The 14,809-nt window shown below is 45.0% G+C and overlaps 4 protein-coding genes across 4 annotated transcripts; 1 reads left to right on the forward strand and 3 right to left on the reverse strand.

Moving 5' to 3' along the window:
• Nucleotides 1–331: 331 nt before the first annotated feature.
• Nucleotides 332–4,871, reverse strand: EAF02_000405 (uncharacterized protein). Its single transcript, XM_038896453.1, has 3 exons — nucleotides 1,902–4,871; nucleotides 1,160–1,848; nucleotides 332–1,106 (listed from the first exon to the last, which is right to left on the reverse strand). The coding sequence occupies exons 1-3, from the start codon at nucleotides 4,355–4,357 to the stop codon at nucleotides 637–639; spliced, it is 3,615 nt and encodes a 1,204-aa protein (XP_038763312.1). The 5' UTR covers nucleotides 4,358–4,871; the 3' UTR covers nucleotides 332–636.
• Nucleotides 4,872–6,198: 1,327 nt separating this feature from the next.
• EAF02_000406 (uncharacterized protein) lies at nucleotides 6,199–8,521 on the forward strand. Its single transcript, XM_038896454.1, has 2 exons — nucleotides 6,199–6,342; nucleotides 6,397–8,521. The coding sequence occupies exons 1-2, from the start codon at nucleotides 6,294–6,296 to the stop codon at nucleotides 8,253–8,255; spliced, it is 1,908 nt and encodes a 635-aa protein (XP_038763313.1). The 5' UTR covers nucleotides 6,199–6,293; the 3' UTR covers nucleotides 8,256–8,521.
• A 352-nt stretch (nucleotides 8,522–8,873) lies between these two features.
• On the reverse strand, nucleotides 8,874–10,530 carry EAF02_000407 (uncharacterized protein; the record flags this gene model as incomplete). The annotated part of the gene is made up of 3 exons (XM_038896455.1): nucleotides 8,874–9,519; nucleotides 9,658–9,835; nucleotides 9,885–10,530. 3 exons carry the CDS (start codon nucleotides 10,528–10,530, stop codon nucleotides 8,874–8,876), a joined length of 1,470 nt encoding a protein of 489 aa, XP_038763314.1.
• Nucleotides 10,531–11,583: 1,053 nt separating this feature from the next.
• EAF02_000408 (uncharacterized protein) lies at nucleotides 11,584–13,662 on the reverse strand (the record flags this gene model as incomplete). The annotated part of the gene is made up of 5 exons (XM_038896456.1): nucleotides 11,584–12,643; nucleotides 12,758–12,975; nucleotides 13,035–13,058; nucleotides 13,115–13,296; nucleotides 13,359–13,662. 5 exons carry the CDS (start codon nucleotides 13,660–13,662, stop codon nucleotides 11,584–11,586), a joined length of 1,788 nt encoding a protein of 595 aa, XP_038763315.1.
• Nucleotides 13,663–14,809: the final 1,147 nt, after the last annotated feature.

Here is a 14,809-nt window from a genome sequence, read left to right on the forward strand (position 1 = left end):
GACAGGGATATAAGCTGATTAAGATATTGATCTAGCGAGAACCCTTGGCTCCACCACTCGAGTATTATCATTTACTATCGTTTGCTCTACACGAGTAGACATTCTCGAGACATCTAAAGATCAGTTCACAATTTAGTTGTACACATCTTGAAGAGATCTTGTGAGTATGCTTCTGAAACTCAAGATTTCTTTCCGACGGTATTCGATTCTAAAAGCTTTTGAAGTAAATAGTGAATACAATACAGTACAAACGACAACCTCCATTCGACTATCGTCCCCATCCAGTGATCTAATCAATCTCCCGAGGTCTCTACAGACATCAAATGTTTCTCTCGATATACCTCTCAAAGGCGATGATTTCATTCCGATTTTGCATGGCTAGTACTTAGTTCATGACATTAGAAGCAAACATACACAAAAGTGTATTCCATAGGACTGTGTTATTCAGCTACCCAGTAAAATATCGCTTCCCAACTACTCCCTCTTTATATGCTACAAAATCAACAAATAAGGCAGTCCAATATAATATATCAAGATTGCAATCGTCACGAGAGTATCTCATTAACTGCACCGCGTTTCTGATACCTCTCTTGCATATTGCAAATCGCATACCGATCCAATCCTTCCTCTTCCTCATTATCTGCCAAACTCTAAACTTGGTACAATAACAGGGCCATATTTAGTAGGTGGGCTGAATCCTCCATCCCCTTGCACCACAAAATCAACAGCCAGACTCAACTTTGCCAGCCCAGCATTTCCACTGTGCATACTTCCATTTGCACTCATGCCACCCATCATTGAATCTGGATCGAAAGCAACAAACGCTACGTAATTTCTCCTTCCCATCAGCTTCTTCATATCTCGTGGTCCCCCATTGGTGTCTGTCTGGAATATCTCCATCATGTCTTCTTTGGTATCGCTGACTTGGTTTGTTGTTTTGACACCATTTTGAGGAACGTAAAGTGGTTTGTTGTTGTGGAGCATTTTGAGAACATATGATGGAGGCGGAGCAGCGACAACTGCAGATGCGATGATTTGATACATGGTTTTGTGGTCAGAGGGGTGAGAAGGATCGTGGACAAGTCCTGCACCGCAACAATTTACGTCTATGAACGAGTCAGCAATTTGCACTTCTGTAAAAGATGCATAGATAACTTACCGCCAGATAGGAATGTCATCCTAATACCCTTCTGATGAGCAATTCCTTGCAAAGTCCGTATTAGATATGTTCGCTCCAAATCTTTACTCTCGTGTGTCCACATATCTCTCAACTCATCTGCAATATCAATATCACCAAATGTATTGAGCACGCCTCCCATCAAACCCGACTTGCCAACTGCCTTCTTAACATGAGAAAAGCCAGTTGCCACGGCTTCTTTACCTCCCACTACTCCAGCCACGGAACTTGTGACTTTTCCGAGTAGGTTATACGTGCTGTTCACAGCTTTCTTACCCGTGGCCATGGTATGTGCGAGACTTTCTACGGCTTCAAGTCGTGGATATACCACAGGAACTGATATCATCCATATGCAGTGTTGTACACTCGGAGGTAAAGTGGCTACTTTAGGGAAGATGCCTTGATAGGTAGGACCAGCAAGAACTTGGCGTTGAGTGCGTTCTGATCGACAATCTGGGCCTACCACAACGACGGAAGGTCCTAGATATTTGACAAAGTGCCAGCCAGTTCCGGTAATTGTAAATAAATCGATATCAGTGCTAACATTTCGAAGAATGTCAACGGTGGTGTGGTGCTGAAAGAGGAGATACATCTCAATACCGATACGACCAATGTTTTTGAACATGTTGGAATTTTGCATGTATTCTGGGTAAGAGCCATAGCCATCAAAACTTGAAAGTGTTAGTGACAGTCAAAGTGAAGAAACGCATTGTCGAAAACTTACATGTCATGGTCATCGATCTGTAGTATGTGAGGGATTTGAGCAAATGCCTCCCTTAAGTATGGTTGATCAAAATGACTAGTATAGTAATGGAAGTAAGCATGCGAGACATCCTCCTCATGTCTCGCTGTCCATGCCGCACTTCTTCGATTTTCTTTGCCACTCATAGCAAGCCATTGCTTCAGCAAAGGAACTTCCTTCCATAGCCTATCACCATAGATTTGATCACCTAAACCCAACTGCACGTGGAAACCACCACATTCAACGTTCTTCTGCAAAATGTCTTTCCACATAAAACCAATACCGCCAAGTTTTGAACGCTCGTTGACGGTAGTATTCATAGCAAAATCATTACCAGAATGCGCAATAAATCTCCAATTAGTCTCGAAACGTCCAGCTACCAAAAATTCATATCGCGTACAACCCAGATGCGAAGTTATGGCATAGGTCCATTTGTCACCTGGACCTTCTCCCATCTTCAAATCTACATCATAGCGATAGAAGACCCATCTTTGATGCGTATAGATTGGGTTTGGTTTGAGTTGCCTGGGATTCGGCGACAGATCGACACTTTGATGGATATGAATAGTTGGTGGTTGTGGAGCATCTGTCACGAGCATAATTGTACCCAACCATACACCATTTTCCATATCCATATTCACGTATCGCAGATAAGGACCAAAATACACGCCATTCGTGGGAGCAACTTTATACATGTCAACCCCTGCGGTGGGAGGCGGCCCGGAAAATCCTGCAGTAGTTGGCGTTCCTGACGCCATACTCATAATACTCTCTGCATAGCCCGGGGTGTGTGGAGGAAATCCTGGTGAGCCAATAAAGCCAGGCGAGGCCATTCCTTGAAAGCCAGGTGATGCAAGAGATTGTTTGTTGAACATGCTCAAGCCCGGAGACGCCAAAGGGTTTCCATATCCAGCATAGGTTGATTGTACTGGTGAAAGCGGAACATCATTCAATGGAGTAGGGCCCTTGGGAAATTCCCATTGAGTTGCTTGAGTAGGAAGATGAATGTAATAATACTGACCAGAGTTCTGGTCGAGATGAGCAATCCAGCCCTCTGGGAGCGGTGGTGGAGATGACGGACCAGCGCCTTGAAAAGGAGAAATATTGACAGGCTGAGCTGATGGGCCAGCTTCAGTAGGCTGTTGGTGTGGAATTTGTTCCTGTCGTGGCTCGTTTGCAAATGCAGGGTGGTCAGGATTATTTGCGGGCGTTGCTAATGGCGGTGCAATATTTGGTTTTGGCGTAGTATCTATGGCAGCAGGTGGATTGGTACGCTGTTGTTTCTCAACTGGGTACGCTTGTGAATTATTGGCACCAGGAGTCACACTAGAATAAGCTGGCGGTGGCTCTTCAGCAGACATTTGCATGCGCTGAAAGTCCTGTTCCAGAGTATTGGCTGGTGGCGCCGAACCTTGTCTTTGGGGCCGATTGACAGCGGGTGGAGGCGACGATGGAGTGATTTCATTCAAGCCTTGATATACTCTAGGTGGGCCATGCGGTGCATTCTCTGGAGACTCTGTTGGAGTCCAAGGTCTGGCGGGAGGCGATTGTGGCATTTGTGGAACAGGAGGCGGCGCATATTGATTAGCTCGCTGAGCAGCAGCGGCATTTTGCGCCTGTAAACTACTTAAAGTCGCAGCACCTGCAATTCCAGATGCAGCATATCGCGCTTCGATGCCACCACCTCCAAGTTCGCTTGGTGGCTCGATAGGAGTTTCTGGGGGAGGTGGGGATCCTCTATTCGCTCTAGTAGTAGAGGTTGAAGCCGTGGAAGCGAATCTATTCATATCATTTCTTGGAGTTGGTGAAAGTATTGAAGGCACCGCATTAGAAGAGGTAGGTTTAGGAATAGGAGGAGGATAATAGTGCCTATTGCCCTCCGAGTACGCACTTGCGCCAGATGATGGAATTGGTTCCTTTGCGGGTATTCTGCCAAACATTCCTTCTCTATCAGGGGAGCTTATTTCTGGAGAAGCAGGCAAGGGCTGTGGTGCATTCCCCCTTCTTTCCGATAGCCCTGGGCCAGTCTTCTCTATAGGACTTGTAAATCGTGGTGCTGTATCATACGCATTCTGCCTGCTGTTTCCTCCAGATATTCTATTTTCTTGATCGCTCAGCTGGATCCTTTGTGGAGCCTTTCCTCGGTCGTCAGGATAAGGAGGGTTTGGTTTCTTCTGAAACAGGTCGTCATCGTCATCATCGGGATATGGTAAAGGGTTTGCGGAGCTCGAGGCACCTGGTGGCAAGGGGAATGTATGTTTGTTCGCAGGAGGCGGGGATGCAAATCGACTAGAAGAGCTGGATTCCGCTCGATGTCTGGGTGGACTTGTCGGCTTTACAATTCTCAAAGGTTCTATGGTTACGGTAGGACTATCGCAACCATCGCCAGGACGTTGCATGAACAGCTCATCGCCGGGTTTCCCAGTGCGCCGGGCCATCTTGTAAAGATTACAAGCGCTCCGTTAGATAAAGTTGCGAATAGGGTGGTAGATTCTTCTTAATACGAGTTCTTCCTTCAATAATCTGCTGGACAGATGGCTGAAATAGAGCCAAGCTCTTTGCCGGCGAGGCGGGGGAAAGTTGCGTCAGGTAGTATCAGAGCTTACAGCGGCCACGAAAAAGGCCTGTAGGGCAGAAACAGATAAACGATAAGAAAGGCTGTAAGAAGGAAGACCCAACGACCTGTTGTAAAGTTCTCCACGGCGTGAAATGCGAAACGGGAAAAGTTTGGGGATACAAATCCGTGTAGGGAGACAAGAAAGAAGAGAAAGAGCTTACGAGTTAAGAAATCAAACTTGGAGAGCCAGTTTAACAGGTTAGAAGATGGATGGTATTTGATTGAAATGAGTGAATCTGAACGAATAACGAATAGGAAGAGCGGGGCAGTCAAACTCGCATACACAGCTTTTATCCTGAAGCCAGTAATCGTGAAGGGTAAGGCAAAGACCCTGGCACAAAAGATGGGCGGCTACGAAGCCTGATGGAGTGTGGTGGGATACCTACCGGTACCTATGCTATCGAAGCTTTGTGCATTGATTATATTGAATGTGAGTAAAAAGAAGTCTCCTTGGTATTGATGTTGATATTGACATTGGTTCTTGTTGTGTGATTGTGTGGTTGCGTGGTTGCGTGGTTGCGTGGTTGTGTGGTTGTGTGGTTGTGATACAGATGATCGTAGATGCGAATCTGTGAAGGGTGTGAAGTGGAACATGAAGCATGTTTGGAAGCGTCGATTGAAAGTTTGCCCGTCTAATTGGTTTGCTTGCTGCCCAAACTCATTCATTACCTCGATTACCTATTAATGACTACCTACCTGCTCTGTAGATGATACTAATGCCAAGAATCAACTTTCTTCATTCTTTTTCGTCCCGAGTCCCGAATCCTTCCCGTGATCTACTCCTTTAGCATTTCCTAGGTGTCTGTCTGTCTGTATTCCAAGTACAAAGTCAGGTATGTCGTTTCCGTCTAGAGTGCGTTGATGCATCGTGCGTTATACCTCCCTAGCGACATCCTTATCTATCCTCAACTACCTACCTAGATACCTACAGAGCAAGTCGAAAACGAGGTCTTCTTCACTTCCCACGGCAAGAAAGCCACTCGACATACCCACGTGATGGAATCTCTAACATTCATGTTCCATCGGTCTATCTAGGACAGCGTGCCATACCTAAAATAGCACATGGAATATTGATTTCCAAAGATCTGTAGGGACATCACACTTATCACATATTGGAGCACGTCTAGTTCGAGTTTGGTCTACATGTCATTAAATATCTTTGGCATTCGAAAGTATGCAAGTACTTCTTATATTAGGCTAAACAATACTTCGTCCGACGGTCCAAGTGATTCAAGTCATTATTAAAATGTTATCTCAAAGCATCGTGAGAAGTCTTCTGGTCGAAGTCGCAATCGCTTACAACCAGATTTTGACAGTGAAGCTTGAATGATAATCTATCTTGTAACCCTATACGGAGTAGATAGGCCTAAATACATCCAAAATCTAATAATCTGCATGTACATTATCGTCTACCGGTATTCCATACCGTGTACATACATACTTAAATGCAACATTATCACAACTTGCATCACTTCCTTACATATTCTCGTACCATGTGCATAGACTAGATTTTGCCGTTGCCGTACCATTGCTCTGCTATACCAGAATCATGAAATTCAGGGGTTGTTAGTACGCGTGAAATCCACTATACGCGAACGCGTCGACGCGATCTTTTACATATCAATATCCGACCCATTGAATTTGACAATTTGCTCATCATTACAACTTCCTCAATTCTCTCAACTCCAAGTAAAACTTTTCGTGATTAAGAAAGAACATACTTGAATTGAGTGAGAGAGAGATAGACATCCTCAATTATGCCTTCTGTTTTAGGAAAAAGAACCCGCAGCACAAGAGCAATAGCAGGTACGAAGGGTCATTTCGCAGGCATTCAATAACATTCTAATTTTTATTCTACAGAGTTCAAAGTACCATCAACGCGCGCAAAGCGACAAGCAAAAACAGAAATCTACAATGATGAGAATGAAAATCCTTTCATTACTCGCAAGAGGCGCGATGAGGTCGACGATTCCGATGACGATTGTATGGACATTGACGAACTGTCGGAATCTATACCTGTCAAGTCCTCGCCTTCGAAGCATGGATTGGCAAGCAGAAAGATCGCATTACCGAAAAAGACATTGATAGAAGAAGCATCCAAAACAGTTCAAGTCCCTACTCCTCAAACACCTCGACATCGCGATGCGCTATCCAAAAAAGTACAAATAACCCCTCGGCATCGTGTTACTGTTACTGGAAAGCCAATGACTCCTAGAACTCCAAGGACTCCTGTAACACCCGGTGGATCAATTGCGACTGTATATACTCAAGCTCGACAGATCTTCACACGGAGCTCAGAACCTGGACGACTTGTTGGAAGAGAGACCGAAAAGGGCGAATTGAAAACTTTTGTACAAAATTGTGTCGACAAAACAAGTGGAGGATGTATATATGTTAGCGGTCCTCCTGGAACTGGAAAAAGTGCTATGATCAACGAAGTCACGACGGAATATGAAGAATCGACCACATTACACAAGACATATGTCAATTGTATGAGCATGAAAACCTCGAAGGATTTGTATGGTATACTGCTGGAGTCTTATTGCGGTGAGGAAGTGGTTTTGGATGGCGACGAAGAGAAGACTTTGCAGGATATGTTTATTTCGAGGAAAAAGACCAAGGACGTCTACCTTATTACACTGGATGAAATCGATCACATCCTCACCCTGGACCTGGAGATATTATACAAGCTATTTGAATGGTCTTTACAGAAGTCATCGCGCCTGATCCTTATCGGAATTGCAAATGCATTGGATCTTACAGATCGTTTCCTACCAAGACTAAAGGCCCGGAATCTACAACCACAACTACTACCATTCCTTCCATATACCGCGTTGCAGATCAAGACTGTCATCATGACACGTCTCAAGTCACTTGTTCCCGCGGATAGTGCGACTCCAAATTTCGTACCATTCCTCCATCCAGCAGCCATTGAACTTTGCTCCCGCAAAGTAGCAAGCCAAACAGGAGATTTACGCAAAGCCTTTGACATTTGTCGAAGAGCAATCGATTTAATCGAGACCGAAACCAAGCAAAAGCACGAACAGGAACTCAAAGACAAAACTCTCCTCGATAGCCCTTCCAAACGAATCCTAGAGGACAACATCAATCTCTCCTCCATTACAAACACCCCCAGCAAAAATCTATTCCGTCCACGAACGCTAGCCCAATCCCTCGCAACCCTCACTGTCGAAACTGCCCCCCGCGCCAGTATTCAGCACGTGAACAAGATTACCGCATCTACCTTCGGAAATGGCTCGACCCAACGTCTCAAAACCCTTAATCTCCAACAAAAAGCCGCTCTTTGCGCTCTCCTAGCCCTCGAATCACGTAATCGTTCTCAATCCTTCAATCTCCTCGCTACCCCATCGAAATCCCATAACCTAGCTCCAACCATCAAACAGCTGTATAACACATACAACATGCTCTGTACTCGAGATGCAATCTTGCATCCTTTAACGAGCACGGAATTCAGAGATGTGGTAGGAAGTCTCGAGACGCTATCATTGGTTGCGGCGGTGGATGGAAAAAATGGCTCGTTTGTGTTGAATGGGGGAGTCAGGGCACGAGGGAGACCCGGGCGCTTCGGATCCGGTGTGGGAGTGGGAGATGAGAAGAGAGTGGCTAGTTGTGTTGGGGAGAAAGAGGTTGCGGCTGCGGTGGAGGGGTTGGGAGCCGGGATTTTGAAGAGCATTTTGAATGGAGAGGGGTTGGATTAGTGGGGCTTTTCTGTGCTCGTTTGTATTTCGTTGCATAGCGTTGCGGTGCGTGGTTTGAGCGCTTGGGTTGGAGGATATGGTCTCGCGAGGCATTTTTTGGAGTTGGTCGTTGCATTGTTGCATTGTTGCATAGGATGATGGGGGTTATGACGAAAATCACGCGGTTTTCGCGACTTATGGGTGTATGAAAATGAAAGTGGTAGGATAGATGGATACTACTTGTTTGTATAGGTATAGATAAATAGAATTACACATTCACAATGAATAATTATAATAAACTATGGTCTGAGTTGGTGTTCCAATTTGATATAATGGTCATTTCAAGTGATGATGGGTGATATTTTGATGGACACACACAAAGAACTACTAGGTACCTAGGTATATCATTACATCGATCATGTAATACGCCTATTCAATATAAATCCATTTCCTGGATGTATCGTAAATTTCTGGAATTACTGTTTCATATCGTTATAACCAATGAGCGCTTTCAACCCCCATTCCATAATCCTCATATCCGCATTATCATTACCTACTTAACCCAACTCACCCCATATCACATTTCGCAACTTTCATTGCATCATTCCATCATTCCATCATTCACCTCCCCGGCCTCTCTTACTTCCCACCCTGCTCAGCAACCACCGCCGCCGTCCCTGCATTTCCCGCGCCCAATCTCTTTCTACTCACGACTCTCAAACCCGCAAGCATCAAAACTAACGCCTCGATACCCAGAACCACCGCTAATGTAACCATTGCGCCAATTACCCCCGCAACCGCTTTCGAGATACCTCCATTTCCCTCGGTATTTCCCGAGGAGTCGGAGTCGGAGCTCGAGGAGGAGGATGAAGCGGTGGAAGACGCGCAGGCTCCTGTTGATTCTCCGCAGGCGGTACACCAGGCATCTTGATCACCGATGGCGAATTTGTTCATCTGGGCGACGAAGGTGGTGTAGGGGAGAGTGAGTTCTGATTGGTTGAAGAGCGGGTAGGCGACGAGGGGGTTTTCGGAGGCGGTGCCGTTGGAGAAGTAGAAGCGGACGGAGATGTCGGAGGGGGAGGGGTAGGAGGTTGTGGAGACGGTGGCGTTGGTGAGGAGTTCGAAGGTCATGGAGGAGGCGTAGTCGACGATGCCGGTGAAGTTTGGGGAGAGGCTGGAGAGGCCTGAGAGCCCGAAGAAGGAGAGGAAGGAGGCGTAGGCGCCGAATTGGATGGAGACTGGGACGGCGGATTTGCCGGTGATGGTGGTGTTGAGTTGTTGGAGACTGGTGCGGGTTAGTTGATTTGGTTGGATTGTGGTGGGTTGGGAGATGATGGAGTGATAATCGTATTGGTTTGGGGAATGACGGCTATGCATTTTCATCTGGTGATCTTCGGTGAGACATGATGAATTAAAAACTCACATCTGTGCTGCCAATGTAGATCCTGCAATTGCACGAATGGTATCTGAAGCATTATATGCGAGATTGAACTCGTGAGTGTTGGCTAGAGCTAGCAATTGAGATTGGGTCTCATCTGTGAGAAGGTCATCGGAAGGAATAGACGAGTTGTGAATGGTAGAGACGTGAATGTAGTCATAAACTATACCTGTTAGCAATACACAAAGCCTACTGAAGCAGTTAGATCTTACTTGTATATGCATTCTTGAAAGTATTCGTGCTGGAATTGAAAGTGGTGTTAATCACAGGGAGAAGGCTCTGGTAGAAGCTCTTGGTTGAATTGAGTAGACTCGCATATTCTTCCGAATAGAAGTAGTTATTGGAGCTCGTGACAGCATTTCCACAACCACTAGAGCCTTGCAGCCAGGAAGAACTCTCAGAATTGGCACTGCTAGATGCTGTTGCAACAGCATTGACAGGAACGAGTTGGAAACCACCCAAAGGTGCTTCAACACTTGTGCCATTGGCAAGTGTTTGACTTCCCAATGTTGCGCCAACAGGTGGGTATAAACCTTGGAGAAATCCGGCTGCAGAATTCTGAAGGACATTATCGACTGGTGCTTGAATATTTAATTGAGAGACCTTAGCTATGTCTGAACTGATCTTGTAAAGAGGAGAGGAGGCATTGGAATCGATGTATCTGTTTCGATAAAAGTTTCCAGAAGCATAAACTTGAGCGTACCCAAGATCTGTCAAAGATGTGGGAGCATAGGATTTTGTAGTACGATCTCCATGACGATGGAAGATATAAACACCCAAAACAGTTTCTGAAGTAGACTCTTGAGCTTGAATCAATGGCAGAAGTGCAGAGATAAGAAGAGCTTGCTTGGCCAACATCTTGAAGGTCCAATGTATCAAACAAGGCGACTAATACACTGACAGGTCAAGCTTGAAAAAGATGTTAATAACGCTTCAAAAGCAAAGCAAAGAGAGTGAAAGTATGAGTAACTGTTGGACTAATGCCATGTATATATTTACTACATATCTGCACGTAGTCGGCCATATGCATCCGTCATACCTTTCTTATCTTTCAACCACATCTACTCGCAGATGTCTGTGTTGTACCGGAGATGCATGGATATTTTGGCAATCACAAAGCTACAGAGTAACCAAAAGGTGTGGTTAATATCCTCATTCCCATTAGTCCCCCGAGGTGATCAACCAATCAGTTCCTATATCTATCGTCAGTTATGGAGGGGTACCAACGAAAGATCCACTCCCACTTTTCCCCTCACTAGAAAATTTTAGCTCTCCACCTAATCGATTTATCAACTATCAGATCTTTTGATCATCACATTCCATTCGAGACTAGATGGAAAAACTTGGTCAATCAGCCCCGAGGCAATTGCTACAGTCCAAAGATCGTGTACAACAAAACGAAGAGTTGAGATTTGTCAATAGAGCAGGAAAATCATATCACACGGAGTCCGCCTACGCCTTTTAATGACAAGCGGGGCATCGGATTATTTGTATACCTCCGTAGTTCTAGATTTATCCCATCTTTCTATCCACAGGGCCTCGGCCGAACAATGCAATGAATCAATGATAGCTTGGAGCCTTTTAATAGTTCCCGTTACCTTATATAAAGCTTTGAAATCGCGCCGATTGGTTGCGGTTGCAAGCTTTAGGAAAGGAACTACCCGCGTTAGGCAAAGTCCGGTATACAGCGATCTGATTTGATGGCTGATTTATGTAATTATTCTATGTGATGAAGAAAGAGTATCGCGCAGCTCGCTGTAGTATTATAACATATTTCCAGTATATCAATGGATATCCTCCCTCGCCATGATTTGTTTAACGCCGAAATCACATGGTATCTCTCGCACATAAACTCCCTTATGATAGAAACTCCCAATCCACCCGCATTACCATAAACTCCCTGTAGTTGAATTAACATACTGTCTTGTATACTCGTTTCCACTTTGGCCATCCGGTCTTTTCTGCTCGCTCCTCTGCTATCAAGGCTGGCAAGTCTAGACCGCGCATTCCGGTCTTTAGATCCATATCCTTGGATCTCATCACAGAAGTCCTATACCAAAATTTATATCCCACATAGAATACAATTACGATGGGTGCGGCCAAGTATGCTAGGAAGAAGCTTTCACATTGCTCGAGTGCCGTCATTTGCTGATAGCCTGTAGGCCATGCCCCAGTCCAAAATTGTGCGATGAGAATGAGGACATTGAATAGAAACCCAATCCACGAGCCAATGACGCCTGGCTGCGAACGAAAAGCTAACTCGTTTAGGCTATGACCTTGAAGTCCCCAAGCCCGTCGAAAACGGATATGGGCAAGGCAAATAGATCCCCAAGTAAATATTGAGGAAAGTCCAGACAGTGCTAGCATCCAATCCAGAACTGTTGCCTGAGCACCAGAATCCGCTGCATAAGCGAGAAACCCAAGGGCCGACGATACGCCAATAGCTACGATCGGACGACCTTTGCGATCAACATAAGCCAGAATCTTAGGAGCTTGCCCCTGATCTGCTAATGCTGCAAGAGTCCGAGAAGATCCGAATATTGACGAGTTGCCCACAGATAGTACAGCAATAAGGATGACTGCATTCATAACAGAAGGAAGTACCGTTATTCCAGCATTTTGAATAGAAATAACGAAAGGACTTGCTGCGGTATTCGTCTTTCCAGTAGCAAGCAATCTTTCGTCGGTATAGGGGACGAGAAGTCCAACGAGAGTCAGCGAGACAATATAGAAAAGAGTGATACGCCAGAATACTTGCTTCACGGCCTTTGGCAATGACTTTCTGGGGTTCTGCGTTTCAGCGGCAGCGAGCCCCACCAATTCAGTGCCAGCAAAAGCAAATGCCGCAGTGACAAAAACACTACACATGCCTTTGAATCCATTGTTGAATGCGCCCGGGTCACTCCACAACGTACCAGCTACATAACCTTCTTCAAGGCTGGCACCGCAGTTGAGGATTATGGCCAAAAGTCTGTTGGAAAAGTCAGTTTTTTGTTCCGTTAAAACATCTATTGATTCTCCAAAAAAGCGTAAGGATAGGATGATGGCCGAAACGTAGATCGAATATGACAACGGTTAGACTCACATATATCCAATAATAGCCACAACTTTGACGATAGCAAAGAAGAATTCCGCTTCGCCGTACCCTTTCACTCCAAACATATTTATGCCAATAATTGTGAAAAGGAATACTGTGACAAATATAGCATGATCGTATCGCTGTTGTATATCCCAGAAGTCGATTGTGATAGATGCCGCAATAATTTCTAATGGAAGAACCACAAGCCATTGCATTGCATAATTCTGTTTGCTAGGAGTTAGTATTTAATGCTAGTTTCCATATTATCTGTGGTTTCTCATACCCATCCCATAGCAAATCCCCAAGCCTGTGAGTCACGCAATTAGTCAATGTCTTTCCCGTTATATCAATGGATGAACTTGCCGGATCCAAGAATCGAGTCGAGTAGGCCGAAAAAGACCCTGAAACGGGAAACAGAACAGCCATTTCACCCAAAGCATGCACCGTACAATATAACATGAGCCCGATGAGTGTAAAGCATATAATAAGTGATGCAGGTCCGCCAGTTGCGAGAGATTTGCCCGACGCAACGAAAAGTCCGGTACCTGTCCATAGATTCGACTCAGTAATAGCCCCTTAAAATTACTCGGCGCGTCAAGCAACTAACCTATTGAACCTCCAATTGCGATCATCTGCAGATGCCTCCCTTTCAATCTTCGTGCAAGAGGAGAATTTGCTGTTGCTTGCGCGGCAATTTCGGCATGGAATACTCTCCCATTTGCGCCTACCACACCCGGCGGGGTCATAGTAAGACTTAGATCTCTTCGAAAGCTGTCAACAAAGCGACGCCCTATTCCATGTTTTATTTGCGTTATTTCTTCGTAGCTTGGTTCCCCGCGTCCGCTACTGTGGTCCGGAGTTGTGGATTGGTCTTTATCGGGGTAGACTGAACCCTTTTCAATATCGTTCATCCTGAAACTATTCATCCTGATGATTTCGAGTTTTGATGTGTATGTAGTCTAGGAGATGTCGACAGCCTGTATTAGGAATGATGCTCGTCGATCTAGATCTACCGCATCAAGATTACCGGTGAGGCTGAGTTGTCTCGAATGATTAAGAGAGTAACTGTTGAAGCTCTCAACCGGTTGGCTAGAGCTCAGAGGTTGTGCAAGTGATAATGTATGGCATATTTTCCAGTGATTTCCAACATCATGTTTCACACTATGAGTATGAAAGTTGGTTGAGAAAGTTTGTGGAGTAAGAAGATGAAGTTGTGACCGGAAGGCACAGCTATCTCGGAGAGTAAAAGGCTTATCTTTTGCATGAGATTGCTCGAAGTGATTAGACGTGATTGGGCGTGATGAGCTTGATTTGGGGTATGGGGGCGCTAGGGCTTGTGGAGTTATCATGGTAGCGGGATGAACTTCATCAATTGCAAGCTGATTGCCACAAACATGACGAAGAAAGAAAAAGAAAGAAAAGCATCAACTAACATCAACTAACATCAACGCTTCAGAAAGGTATATGTCATTCTAATGATGTATCACCATCGTTGCCAAGTAGGCAAAATAGGGGTACAATATCTCAACTTCTGGGCAAAGCTTGGTGTTCGACCTGTGAACAATTGGTACAACGACGGCCCGTCAGCTGAACGGTAGATATGGGATATCACACCTCCCTCTCTCTATCCTCGCTCTCGTCCATAGAGGCTGGGTCTGGAAACCATGTGATAGTTCACTTTGGGTGTCTTTCTTGCGTCTAACAGCTCGACGCTTAAATATAATTTGTAAGAAAAACTTCCGATTCGACTAACCGGCTGTCAAAGTTGCATCAATGAAGTGCCGGCCAAATGTCTGTGTATCTTTTAAGTTTGATAGATTTGCGTTCTGTGTTTTGGTATTGCGCTACTCAAAGCAATAGCTTACAACTTTCTTCCTATGTAGTAAATCGATTGTCAGATGCAATAACGGGTCCAAATGTAGACAATTATTACATGGAGAGGTTGAGAGGTTGAAATATCGAAATATTCAATACAAGGTGCAACGCAATGTAAAATAATTCAGCTCATCTGAGGTATTTATTTAAACCATCGGAATGTAAATAGACAGGATATTTCGT

The sequence above is a fragment of the Botrytis sinoallii genome (assembly GCF_014898435.1).
Source record: "Botrytis sinoallii strain Bc 23 chromosome Unknown BSIN_001, whole genome shotgun sequence".
Taxonomy (NCBI): Eukaryota; Fungi; Ascomycota; class Leotiomycetes; order Helotiales; family Sclerotiniaceae; genus Botrytis; species Botrytis sinoallii.